This window comes from Eleginops maclovinus, chromosome 19 (assembly GCF_036324505.1).
Source record: "Eleginops maclovinus isolate JMC-PN-2008 ecotype Puerto Natales chromosome 19, JC_Emac_rtc_rv5, whole genome shotgun sequence".
NCBI lineage: Eukaryota > Metazoa > Chordata > Actinopteri > Perciformes > Eleginopidae > Eleginops > Eleginops maclovinus.
Genome location: NC_086367.1, coordinates 23,692,710 through 23,707,100, shown reverse-complemented (window position 1 = coordinate 23,707,100; position 14,391 = coordinate 23,692,710). Strand labels below are relative to the sequence as shown.

General features: G+C 40.8%; 1 protein-coding gene across 1 annotated transcript; it reads left to right on the top strand.

The window, feature by feature from the left end:
- The first annotated feature begins 1,338 nt into the window (after positions 1-1,338).
- rbm25a (RNA binding motif protein 25a) lies at positions 1,339-13,894 on the top strand. Its single transcript, XM_063908766.1, is given in 19 exon segments — positions 1,339-1,514; positions 1,821-1,927; positions 2,560-2,609; positions 2,715-2,882; positions 3,379-3,436; positions 3,544-3,704; positions 3,934-4,134; positions 5,202-5,285; positions 9,924-10,186; positions 10,464-10,575; positions 10,665-10,754; positions 10,866-10,939; positions 11,009-11,159; positions 11,402-11,529; positions 11,531-11,835; positions 11,938-12,242; positions 12,963-13,061; positions 13,211-13,258; positions 13,391-13,894. Coding segments are annotated over 18 exon segments (2,496 nt in total). The 5' UTR covers positions 1,339-1,514; position 1,821; the 3' UTR covers positions 13,484-13,894.
- The last annotated feature ends 497 nt before the right edge of the window (positions 13,895-14,391 follow it).

Below are 14,391 nucleotides of genomic sequence, written 5' to 3'. Positions count from 1 at the left end.
TACTTGATTAAAAGTAGAAGTACTCAGGTCTTGTACTTGAGTAAAGTAGAAGTACTCAGATCTTGTACTTGAGTAAAGTAGAAGTACTCAGGTCTTGTACTTGAGTAAAGTAGAAGTACTCAGGTCTTGTACTGGTAAGTAGACTCAGGTCTTGTACTTGAGTAAAGTAGAAGTACTCAGATCTTGTACTTGAGTAAAAGTAGAAGTACTCAGATCTTGTATTTGAGTAAAGTAGAAGTACTCAGATCTTGTTCTTGAGTAAAGTAGAAGTACTCAGATCTTGTACTTGAGTAAAGGTAGAAGTACTCAGGTCTTGTACTTGAGTAAAGTAGAAGTACTCAGGTCTTGTTCTTGAGTAAAGTAGAAGTACTCAGATCTTGTACTTGAGTAAAGTAGAAGTACTCAGATCTTGTACTTGAGTAAAGGTAGAAGTACTCAGGTCTTGTACTTGAGTAAAGTAGAAGTACTCAGGTCTTGTTCTTGAGTAAAGTAGAAGTACTCAGGTCTTGTACTTGAGTAAAGTAGAAGTACTCAGGTCTTGTACTTGAGTAAAGTAGAAGTACTCAGATCTTGTACTTGAGTAAAGTATAAGTACTCAGGTCTTGTTCTTGAGTAAAGTAGAAGTACTCAGATTGTGTGCTTGAGTAAAGTATAAGTACTCAGGTCTTGTACTTGAGTAAAGTAGAAGTACTCAGGTCTTGTACTTGAGTAAAGTAGAAGTACTCAGGTCTTGTACTTGAGTAAAGTAGAAGTACTCAGGTCTTGTACTTGAGTAAAGTAGAAGTACCAGAGTGTAGGAATACTCTGTCACAGTGAAAGTATTCTAAATGTTCCTCCAGTGAAAGTAGAAAGTACTCTCCTCTAAATGTACTTAAAGTAGCGACAGTAAAAGTAGTCATTGTCTGATTGGTCCATTTCAGAATAATATCTCTGATATGTTTTATAATGATTGATCATTAAAGTGTTCTCAGAGCTGGTAAAGGTGCAGCTAGTTTGAATGGCTTTGTATACTGCAGGGTAGCTGCTGGATTTACTGCAGGTGAACTACAGTCTGATTTAAGGGAGAATATATTTACCATCAGTAGCTAATCCAAATCCGCCTAGCAACTACAGGGATTAAATAATGTAGTGGAGTAGAAGTTCTAAGTAGCATAATTTGGAAATACTCAAGTAAAGTACAAGTATCTCAAAATTGTACTTAAATACAGTACTTGAGTTAACGTACTTAGTTACTTCCATCACTGATATTTGTTTGGTTTTATAAAATATAAAATATGATTTGCCTGACAGACTGAATTTAGGGCAATACAAACAAACTCTACCTCAATTCTCCCAGAATCCATTGCGAGCAGAAAGGGTCCCAGTTATTAGCATCCAGTGGGGCTCCTGCAGCGGAATAAAAACCCTCATCATACACGTTACGTTTTCCCGTTAACCGTATTTAATGGGCTTTTATCCGGATATCCCGCAGTGTTTCTAGCCGCTGGGTTTTATTTCACACGTGTTAGCAGCAGGTGAGTGAATCCTCCCATGACCGCTGAAGCTAACCGAGCTAGCCAGGCCACCGCTAGCTAGCTTTAGCTAATTATGCTAGTTAACGTGAGGGAATGAGACTTTTTTTAATGAACAGGTAGTAACTGGTTAGCTAGAGACGTCAGCTAATATATATATGGTTAAAATAAAGTGTAATGTTATGATTAACATGACATAGCCCAGGTTAGCCCCTGAGGAACACTGTTTCCCTGATTTTCAGCTGATCATCTTCCTGTTAGCTTCTCTGTGCATTAAAAGTGTTTCTGATTTGTTGATTATTTCCCCAGGATGTCGTACCCTCCTCCCATGAACCGCCAGCAGATCGGTATCCCGCAGCTACCCCCCCGGATCCCGCCTCCTCAGTATGCGGGGTTTGCACAGGCTGTCCCCCCAGGTACGTTACTGTTAGCATCAGAAGGTAGCCATATGTTGAAGTCAAAGTAGTAAAAACGGACTGTAAAAATACTCTGTGACGAATCAAAGTCACGCATTGAAAACCTTGCTCAACTACCACATAATTAGCTCCAAAATGATAACTACTTGTTATGCTTAATGGATTCTTCCTTTACACATAACACAGACCTTACTGTTATCTAGCTGCTACCACACTAGTCAACAGTTGATTTATATCTGAATTAAGTAATAAGTTACTAAATCTATCACATACATGTATTGAGTGAAAGTATAGTATTGGCTGCACAATAGCTGCCCACTGCTCCCAGTACTAGGATGGGTTAAATGCAGAGGACCAGTTTCACTGTGTGTTCTCTGCTGTGTGCATGTGTGACTAATAAAGAGGGTTTCATGCTCTGATTCTATCCAACATGTTGTAGAAGTATAAAGTAGTTTGTGCCTTTAATTTATCATCTGGATTTTCTGCAGAAAAGGCAAATAGAAAGAGAGTTTCCATAATATCTTAGCAAGTGTTATTGCTATAACCATGCGTAATCTCACCCAAGACAAAATATATAACTGTGTGATGTTGTATTCTTAAATACATGGTTTGTTTATTGTCTTTATTTGCAGGTACTCCCATGATCCCGGTTCACATGGGTGTGGTGACCCCCTCACCCACAGTGAGTTAGAAACGGTTCTTCTTCTGCATGTGATTTAAAGCGTCCTCTGAGCCTTTTTTTGTTGTTGTTCTGGATAACAGTAACACTTGTTATTTGCTGTCGCAGGTCCTGGTCCCGACCTCAGTGTCTGTAGCACACAAACCGATGCTGATGAAGAAGGAGCCGACTGTCAGAGCCAAGGACTCCGACGACAACGGAGGCCCGACCACCACCGTGTTCGTGGGGAACATCTCTGAAAAGGCTTCTGACATGTTGGTCAGACAGCTGCTAGCGGTGGGTGGCCTAACTCTGTAATTCAGAAAATGAGTTTCAGGCAACCCTTTTTGTAAACTCAGTTTTGATGCAACTCAAAACTCCAAAACATCAGATTCTGCAGGACCTTGTGTCACAGAATTGTTTTAATGTTATCATACCGTGTGTGTGAGTTAAAGTTACAGGTGTACCTAGAGTGTGTGCTAGTCTTTAATAGTCATTTACATTATTTTAAAAGCTTATAGCCCTTGTTATTATTAATTTGTAGTTCATTTAATAGGCTTTAGGACTGTTGACATGTTTATGTTACAAGGTACAGTTATATTTCAATTATAATTATTCTCATTCCTTTGAGGATCATCCTAACAAAAATATGATTACTGTTAACACTAATCTAATACTCTGAAACTCTAATTCATTTAAACATTATTGGGAAAATCTGATACTCTTTTAACCCTTCTACATATCCATTGAGAAAATCCAAGTCTAAACTGTAATGTTTTCTCTTTCCAAACAGAAATGTGGAATTGTTCTGAGCTGGAAAAGGGTTCAAGGTGCCTCTGGGAAACTTCAAGGTAGGAAACACAAAGACACCTCGTACATTCAAACTCTGAAATGCCAAACGTTTTCTAAGTTAGCATGTTTGGTTTCTAACCTTCCTTTCTGCTCCTCTCTCCTGAAGCGTTCGGGTTCTGTGAGTATAAGGAGCCCGAGTCGACTCTACGGTCGCTCAGACTCCTTCATGAGCTGCTGTTAGGAGACAAAAAGCTGCTGGTGAAGGTCGACGCTAAAACCAAGAGCCAGCTGGATGAGTGGAAGGCCAAGAAGAGGAGCGCCAACGGGGTACGCTCTTCACCTGATGGTTTACTTCTTCTCATGTCTTTATCAAAGAGCACGCATCACATCCGTCACAGAACGGGAAGCTTCTAACTGTCAATCAGAATATATAGAAAGTGTATCTTTATTTTAAATGCTTTGCTGAAACTCTCATCCGTGGCTTCATAACATCCCAACAGTCCATAACATCCCAACAGTCCCAATAGTTTGTAATTTTCCCAATTCTCTCTCCAAGGGAGCCGGCGCTGGGTCAAAGAATGGGGACGATGATGGCGATGACGAGGACGTCCTGGACGAGGAGACCCTGCACCGGGACCAGGTGGTGAACGGAGCGATAGAAGTCCTGATCCGAGAGTACGCCAGCGAGCTGAACGCTCCGTCACAGGACCCCGACAGCCAGCCCCGTAACAAGAAGAGGAAAGAGAAGAAAGAGGAGGTATGTTCACTAAAGGAAGAGGATCTGTAGCTGTCAAAGTGTAGTTAAAAGCCCTGGCTTTCATTTGGTTTAACCACTAAAGTCCACCACATCTGGAGAGGCCTTTCATTCCTTATGCGATCAGATTCTTTATTTACAGTTATAGAAATATGACTTTACTGTGGCGCTCGTTTTACGGCCCTCGTGATCTCTACACAGCTCTTTTTATCATCGTACAACCTACCCAGTGTTGTAGTCAACTCACCAACTCTCAAGTCCCTTCTCTTCGAGTCCAAGTCCAAGTCATCATTGCCCCAGTTCGAGTGTCTGCACATTATAAGACTGGGAATAGCGAGGGTGACTCTGCTCACAGCTGCACACACCTGGGGCCGAATACATCTGGAACTTGAGTCGTGAGAATAGGCACTTCCTCATACCTGCCTGAATTATTATTATGCATATGGAAAAGGAAGAGGAGTGGAAACTTAAGAGGGTTGGGTATGTCAAAATTAAAGTCACTTGAAAGTATTTACACCTTGAATACATTTTCTATGAAAACAAAGTTGATTAATAGATGGAAAGATAGAAGTACTTTATTGGTCCCAATTTTGGACATTTTCTCGTTGCAGCATAAAAACAAGGCAATAAAACAACCTTTAAAAAGAAAGACTGAAAATGTACATAAAATATAAACAAAAATCAAATATAGAGCAGGGTATGATATGTACAGTAAGTGTGACGGTGTGGAAGACCATTACTAACTGAAGGAATATGAATAATTGATGTAATGGATGCAGTCTGACTTGAAGACAGCTTAAAAATAGGATGTGACCTCTTATTTCCTCTCAACTTGTTTCCCACACTGGTCAGTCTGACTTATAATAGGTTGCTGCTCGTTGTCAATTAACTCAACCTTTTATTCATGGGGAATCCAACGACGTGCAGCATGTCCGTATTGACTAAATCAGTCAGTGTTTAATTTAGAGCCAGTTTTTCTTTTGCTCAGGGTTTTAATTTACTTTTCCAATGGATGTTTTTGCTTTCGAGTACTTAGTGTGTGTTCCTGCTCCTTCTCTCCTTTGTGTAAGGAGGATATCAATGCCATGGAGATGGAGGATGACAAGAGGGACTTGATTTCCCGAGAGATCAGTAAATTCAGAGACACACACAAGGTAACGATCAGACTTATTACTCAGTCATTTTGGATATGAAATCCTGTTATAGTTCCTCTACACCTCTGTGGAGCTGCAGTTAAGATAACCTGTAGGGTGAATTCCTCCGTAAGATTGTTACTCCAGTAAAAAGCAATGTGTTTATATAAAGATGATATTCTATCTCTAGCTTGATAGTGTCTGTCAGTGTTTCCACATTGGACCAGAGTACATCTTAGTCTCTATAATTCTGATTTGAGACTAAAGGTGTTCTCTCAGAGTGCATGGACACGATGTTAAATTCCCTCTAAAGCTAATCTATTGATTAAACCCCACCAATGTGGTAGAGTTCATTTCGTGACTAGAGCAAGATGAATCTCACAATCTCTACTTTGGGAAAAAGTTGCGAGGATAGGATGTAAGTATGATCCTCCATTTCTTCTCTACCCGTGTTGGGCGCCCCCTGCTGGAGGCTCTGCAGAGGGGCAACTGGCTCTCAGGTCACTGTGAATATCTTTAAGTTAAACGTGGGGGTGTTCTGGAGGGATTTATACACATTTCTGGTGATGCACAGATGTCGGGGCAGCTCAGTGAACCTCTGCAGATCCTCACATGATAGATGATGTGTTTGAGGGACACAGCCTGTATGAGTCTAACCACTGCAGGAGTTTGAACTGCAGCCTGTAGTGTAGCTGAAGCAGGGAGCGCCCGTCCACAGCACTCTGGGTCTGAAGACATGCAAGGTAAGCGGATTTCCTTCTGGTCTCTGTTTTAGTGACTCCAGCCCCGCTCCTTTAGTAAGACATGAGAGGAAAAGGAAATATACAAGTGTTATTAACGAGGAGGACGAGGCTGAACTTCAAACACTGTTACTGATCTTTGGACAGAAAATCATCTCCAGCAAATTTTGGCTGTAAATTTCAGTCCTTTTTTAATACAAAATGTCAGAGAAAGGTTCTTTCTGCCTCAGATATAGAAATCCTTACATTACACATGTGTTATATCATATCAAATGGAAAAGCAAGACTTCAAACCTTATAGTTTAACCCATAATGTGCAGAATAATTGGCATTAGTTGCAGCCCTAGGTGGCTAAAGTGTTATAGAGAAGTTATTTTGTACTTCTGTATAAAAAAAGAATACTAAATAAGTGCTGCTATGTTTTTATAGTAATAACAGAGCCCTGAAAGATCACAACACTGCACTTTAAGTACAACAAGAAGAACAATTCCTGCACATACTTATATAATAATGTATTGATTACTCAGATGCATGCAGAGGGGAAAAGTGAGTGCAGAAAATGTCCCTTTTTATATTTGCAACTTGCCCACAGATAGACGGTAGTGTTTTGAAGTTGAGATGCATGATGGATATCACAAAATAAAGAGGAAGAGCTTCAAACGCAACGATGAGGTTGTGAACAACTTCTGCGTGCATCTGAATACAGCGCCTCAGTGACAGTGTTTGAAATGTGGATGTTCTCACACAGTTCATCTCAAAGTAGCTCTTTACAAATCAGCATTTCCCTATAAATGGAGCTTTAGTTGAGGTAAGTTGTGGGAGGAAAACCGGACAACACAATAAGAGCGCCGTGATTAAAGGACACCTCGATGTTCTGAAGCCCTTCCTTCAAATAACTGGAAAGAACCTCATATTAGGAGCTCTAGTAGATCCAGTTTCCTCCTTTTTTACTTATTTCTTTATAATTTATCGCTGGTTTTCCGACAGCACTTGGCGCTCTCACACTTAGAGGTTTGTTGAATCCCACAGCTGAGGCTTTTGTTATTATTTATGGGGTTGGAGAGACCATAGAGATGCCAGAAGACTTCCCCCAGGTAAGACTGTTTCTCTCATTTCCTTGTGACAAAATGAAATGTGTTGTTGTTGATGTTTACTTTGTGGCTGAATGAGCTGTAATCAGACGCTTCACAGGTGTCGTTTGGAGCTTTTGGTTCCAGATTATTTTTGACTTTACACATGAGCTGTTTTGCTGCCACACGTAGCCTGTAGTTCACCACCTGTGAGTGTCTCACCTGTAGCTCCACAACGGTCTGTAGAAAACACCATGATCTCTTATGAGGCCTAGCTGGAAAGCAGACCAATGGTCCGCACGTATTTAGAGTTCAGTCAAGGCATAATTCGTGTTCGCTCTGAGGGAATAGATTTTTCAAGAGAATCTGAATACTTAATTTCCCCGGTTCATTTATTTATTTTTGTTGGAAAATTGCAATTTAAAAATAAAATAAAATAGAAGATAAATTCTAAAAAAATAGGAAGATATTTATATTAACAGGTAAATAAATAGTGAACATATTTAGATGTAGAAGATAGGTCAAATAAAAAATGTAAAACATTTCAATATTTCTATAAAAATAATAGGTTTGAGATAAATGTGCAATAAAAGATAAATAAAGAAGTGTAAAAATCTTTATATAAAATAAGAAATTAATTCAAAATGTCCTTAAAAATATTTGTATAAACAAAATCATTTGGAGTAAAAATGTTCCCTACGATATATACTATGGATTTCCAAGAAGTATCTGGTGCTGTACAGAATATCTGTTCTCTAAATACAGGTTTTAAAGATGTGTTTATTGAAATAGCAACGATGCAAAGTGTACCACATGATAATAAAGGTTAATACAGTTTAAAAAGAAACACACTGCATCGCAATAAAAGCCACTGCAGCCGATTCTATAATTCTGTGGGTCGGGCCGGTCGCCACGTTAATCTTGGGGCTTGTGTTAATCCACTTGGCACCCCGAGGTGAGATCAGGGTTACGCAGTGAGTGGTGACGTTTACAGCGACGTTGGAACTGAATGACCTGCTGATTCAAAGCGGAGTTGGCACTAATATTAAATATATGATTTTTGAACTCTCAGTAAAATATCAAGATGAGGCTAAATTAATATTATTTGTATCATTTATTTTAGTTGTGTGATGCAAACATTTGGAGGGATTTTAAGGGCAGAAATTTATCATAAATATAATTGTAATAATTGTCAAAATGCACTTTTATCCCTAATATTCTGTTCCCATGCATAATTCTGTCCTTTAAGCTTTAAAAACTATATTTTGACCCCAGTTGAAACATGTTATTATTAAGTCATTAGATCTGATTCTTCACTTCAGGATGGTGTGTGCAGATTCCTCTCTTTAGGACCAAATGATATCAAATATGACCAGACACATGTAATGCTTCATCCAACACCTCCAAATAAGCTCCAAATGTAGAAATCAAATCTAAGTTGTGGCAGCCCTCCTTTGGTTGAGTATGAACAGCACTGCTTTGATTTAAACCCAAAGGATAATGTAAAATAAAGATCAACCACTTGCATAATATTTGCTCGGTGACGCTGTGGTGTCAAACGTCATGCATTTAACCCACCGTGCGTTTCTGCATCAGGTCAAATCTGTTACCTTTTCAGCACTTATAGCCTGAATTGATTGTTTGTAGAGTAGATGGACACAGTATGTGTTCCACTATATAGAGTATTAATCAGACTGGCCCTCGTATTACATCAGAGCGTAATCTCAGATCCCCACGGTGCAGAGGACGGGATGACCTGTTATATGTGGGAATAAAACACTCAATATTAGAGTGAGGAATGGGACAGGAAGGGATCCATGCGGCACTTTGATGCAACAAAAATACAATATTATTAACGTGTAGAGCCAGAAAACGTCCGTAAAACACAGGACTGCGCTCCCCTTCAGATATAGATTCCACTGATTTGTCATTGTATAAGTACGAGGACAACAAAGATGATGCAAGAGAAGCAGTAAAGTGCAGAATAATGGAAAATATATATACTAAGTATATCAATATGACCAATATACAAAAGAGGTACATGCAGTATAAAAATAACTACAATTTACAGAATAAAATACATAATAAATAAAATACCGTTATTAATAATTGTTATTATTTAAAAATATGAAGAATACAAAATAATGATCTGATAAGAAATATTAAGAATAAATAAAATAATAAACTCTCAATAATTGTAAACGTACAAAATATCAAAAATAAATGTCATTATGTTAATAATATTAATCTTTATAATACACAATTTAAACATCAAGAATACAATTATAACAATTATTTATAAATCCATAATTTTTGTAAACATTAAAAATATTAAGAATATATTAATTATTATTAAAATAGTTATAAAATATTAAGAAATATACAGAATGATAATAATGAAAATGCCTTATTTGTAGAGCGGTTTTCATACACAGGAGGCTTCTCAAAAGGTTAAATATGAATCACTAGAGACCAGTGGTGACGCTCCCTGTATAACTCACATGTAAGATGAAGCTGTTTGGACGGTTTTCAAATAAAATGAGTAAATAATGTGCAACGTCAGTCAGGTTTTGACTTCCTTTCCTTCCTTAACAGAAGTTTTAGGTGTTTTTTTTCAGGATTTATCTGTAATTTATGGTTTTGAGTTAGTGTGTGTGCATTAAACAGCGGACCTGCAGGAAACAAGAGGAGCCGCTGTGAGTCCTGGCAGTATGTGAGCATGTCTGGCCAACGGAGGCGAATTATTTCCAGTAGTTAAAACATGTTTGTGTTTTTAATTATGATCTTTTAAATATGCAGAATCTAGTAACACACTTTGTTTCCCGTCTCTTCCTGTCGCGCTCCTGCAGAAACTGGAGGAGGAAAAAGGGAAGAAGGAGAAGGAGCGTCTGGAGATCGAGAAGGAGAGGAGGGAGAGGGACAAAGAGCGGGAGAGAGAGAGGGAACGCCGCGATCGGGAGAAGGAGAAGGAGAGGGAGAGAGAGAGAGACAAGGAGAGGGAGAGAGACCGGGACCGGGAGAGGGATCGGGAGCGAGAGAGGACGAAGGAGAGAGAGAGGACGCGGGAGAGAGAGAGGAGTCGAGATGTCAGCGAAGGTCGCAGCAGGTCCAGGTCAGTGGGAGGAAGTTCAATGCATTTGCACACCTGCAATCTTCGTGTCTTCATTGCTTTCCTAAAATTCAGGAAACAAAATACCTGATTTTATTGTAGAGCTGCAGAAATACTACTTACAGTATTGAACCGACTCGATAAAGAAGTCCTTGTTTGGCAGAGATCCTCTTAAGCTGCATCTGGGTAGTGAATCTTAATTAACGCATTATAAATGTATGTGTTTGAGTGGCTAACGTGGACAATGAGTCTGGTGCATGCTAATGCAAGTGTTCTTTAGAGAGAGGACTCGAGAAGACAAGAAGAGAGACCGTGAGGAAGACGAGGAGGACGTCTACGAGCGAAGGAGACTGGAGAGGAGGCTCAGAGACAAGGAGGCCGCTTACCAAGAGGTACGGTTCATCGTCTCCGCTCTAAGTTTAATTGAATACCTGTCGTTTGTTTATATCTGACTCAGTGATGGTTCTGTTTGCTCTTAAAGCGCCTGAAAAACTGGGAAATCCGGGAGAGGAAGAAGGCGCGCGACTACAGCAAAGAGACGGAGCGGGACGATGAGAGGCGTCGAGAAATGGTATTCATGAAGCCATACTCCATATAACATTACAGCTGTTGGTTTCAGACAATAAAGCGGTTGGGTATGTGAGGATTCATGCCTCTAAAGCAACTGTTGTGTTTGATTCAGATGAAGGAAGCCAAAAGGCTGAAAGAGTTCCTTGAAGATTATGACGACGATAGAGACGACCCCAAATACTACAGGTAGATATCTTTGTGCACGTTGTAGAAGCGTGAGGTTTTCATTGTTTGACCTCTGCCTCTCGTCCTCAGGGGCAGCGCTCTGCAGAAGAGACTCCGCGACCGGGAGAAGGAGACGGAGCTGGACGAGCGAGACCGGAAGAGGGAGAAGGAGGAGCACGAGGAGATCCGACAGAGGCTGCTGGCTGAAGGTCATCCCGACCCGGACGCTGAGCTGCAGAGGGTGAGTCCTGCAGGATGCTTTAATGCATACCAAGCGGCCTTACCTAACTCGGCCTCTTGCCACTGATTTGATTGAGGGAAGCTTTATGGGGTAAAAAATTGAACTGACATACCCCTGTAGCCGGAATTTGTGGCACCAAATCCCAAAATGCATCTCTTTAAATGCTACCAGGTATAAATAATGCAACACGTAAATAAAAGGAGCCCCCAGTTTATGTTGATGCATGATGTGTGTTTGTGCAGATGGAGGAGGAGGCCGAGCGCCGACGACAGCCTCCTCTCAAACTCGAGCCGGAGGAGGAGGTCGTGCACCGGGAGAAGTCTCACCGGGACCGGGACCGGGACCGGGATCGGGATCGGGAGAAGAGGAGCTCTGGAAGAAGAGAAGAAGAGCCGATTCCCCGCGCCCCCCCCGCAGCAATCCGACGACGACGAAGAGGAGGCGATGGAGGAAGACTTCCCCGACAACGAAGACTCGCAGGAGGCCAAGCCGCAGGTCAAACCCGTGATGAGGCCGATCACCACGGCGCCCTCGGTGTCCTCCGCCAGCGGGAACGCCACCCCCAACTCACCCGGCAACGAGTCCCCCTGCGGCATCATCATCCCGGGGGAGAACTCTCCCGAGGTGCAGCCGCCAGAGGAGCTCCGGCCCAAGATAGGCCTCAGCCTCAAACTGGGTGAGTTGTGAACTGATTCAGGATCTGATATTGGGCTCATCTCTGTGGATCCATGAGAAATAGATGTAGCTTTGACTATAAATACCTGTGCTTCTCCCCCAGGCGCCACCAACAGCCCCAGCCAGCTGACTGTGGGGAAGCGGAAGAAGCTGGCGACCGTGGAGAGTGTGTTCAACAAGTTTGACGAGGAGGAGGCGGATGAGCAGCCTCGCAAAAGGAAACTGGTTCCTCTGGATTACGGAGACGACGACAAGAGCCTGGGGCTGGACGGGGCCGAGATGCCGGGGGCCAAAGGGAGCGTCAACACGGAGGAGAAACGGAAACACATAAAGAGCCTCATCGAGAAGATCCCCACCGCCAGACCGGAGCTCTTCTCCTACCCGCTGGACTGGACCATGGTGGACTCGGTAAAGGGCTTCTTAGATTGATGGAGGTTTATGGTGGAGATGCAGAGACAGTCTCGTGTAGATCAAGGATTTGCAGTCTGCTGCTAACCAAAGTTAAAAAGGTCAAAGGTGACGCCAAACCTCCAGCATTACGCCTCACCAACAAGAAGATAGAAACCTGATGTAGAGGACATTCTGCGAAAGGGGAACATGTTATTATCTGTAGGATTTTATTTGTCCAATTTCCTTTTGGGGGAAATATCATTTACTTAATAGTCAATATGGGGAACATTTCATTTCATTATAATTGATAATCATGAACATTTCTGAATTATTACTTTTTGCTCGGAATTCTGACATTTTCAGTTAAATAAATAAATAAAAACATTATTCAGAATATTGAGATTCTCAGGAAAAATAAGACTTTTTTTTTCTTTAGATTTTCTGGAAAAAACTGAAAGTTTAAAAGAAAAATCTGAATCAAATTAAATGTCTGTTTTCTAGAACAAAAAATATGTTCAGGAAAAAAAACCCAAATAAGAATTCAGACTTTTTTCCAAAAAAAGAATCTCAAATGTTTCTAAAATGTCAGCGATCGTTATTTTTAAATAATGATTTGAAAATCAGAGTCGATGGGTTGGATTTAAAATAAATCAGACATCAACCAAGAAAATTGCAATCGCTGCATCACTCATTTTAGTACATACTATGATCAGTAATACTCTGTGTTTCTCCCTGCAGTCTCTGATGGATCGCCGCATCAAACCGTGGATCAATAAAAAGATCATAGAATACATCGGAGAGGAGGAGGCGACGCTGGTGGACTTCGTCTGTTCAAAGGTTTGTGATGGTTCCGTTAATTGAAAGTCCCCGTTGAATAAATGTCAGGTTCTGAATGTTATTTTTTATAATTAGTTGATGTTTATGTATTTTGTATTTGTGTGTCTATAATGTGTTGCACTGCTCCCCCCCCCCCCCCCCCCCCCCAGGTGATGGCTCACGGCACCCCTCAGGGTATTCTTGATGATGTTGCAATGGTAAGCTGAACTACAGATAGAAATCTGCTCAGTAATCCATGTGACGTTGATGTAGACGTCAGATTAATTCCCATTATTTATTGAGCTGTTTGATGTAAAGTGTGTCTAAAGAACCGCTCTGGTGTGTTTCAGGTTCTGGACGAAGAGGCAGAAGTGTTCATCGTGAAGATGTGGAGGCTGTTGATTTACGAAACGGAGGCCAAGAAGATCGGACTGGCGAAATAAAGGGCGCTCGTCTCTCCGTCTGACTTCCTTCAAATCCCAGATCTGCTGCCCACAGACTGTAAACACATCACACCCTCCATTCCATCAGCCAGGAGCAGCCTTCTGTGTGTTTGTGTGTGTGTGTGTGTGAGAGAGCGAGAGAGAGTGTGTTTGGAAGGGAGAGTGTGTTTGGAAGGGAGAGTGTGAGCTGTGAACAGAAAGGGTTTGCACAAAACATGAAACTGCATGATGAATCTTTGGTTGTGTTTTGTTCCTTTTGTTGATGCCGTTTGAGGCAGGAGACAGTTGCACCCCCCCTCCCCCCCCACCTCCCGTCGGTTCTGCAACACCTTGGACTCTGCTTTGATTTACTGTCGTCCTGTTGAGGCTCCGTTTTGTGAACTGATAATAAATATGCTTTTTTCTAAGAAAGGGTCGCTGGTCTTTCCTTCCTTCTTTTAATTTGATTCATGAGTCCTTGAGAAACGGTACTCAGAATATTGAGATCAGGGGAAGATCTGGAAGATATAAAAACGATATGTAACATTTAAAGTAAACTCTCCATTAAATACTCATTTGGTTTTCATAGTATGGAAGAGGAGTAGGGCCATATGAGAACATTTTTTGGGATGTGACTAAAAGTACAGAAACATCTTAATCATGTGATATTGTTTTGTCTGATTAAAAGAGTCTTTTCTCAGAATTCAGAGATTTTCAGAAAAAGTACAAAACAATATGAAAGTCAGAGTTCAGACTTTTTAATCAGAATTTCTTTAGATATTCAGGAAAAACAGAAAAAGTGTTTAAAAATATACAAAAGTCTAAAAATAATATTATATTTTTCCAGAAAAACACATTATGTCTGAGTTCTGAGATTTTCATGGAAAAATAATATAAAAAGTCAACATTTCTTTTAACTCTTGATCACA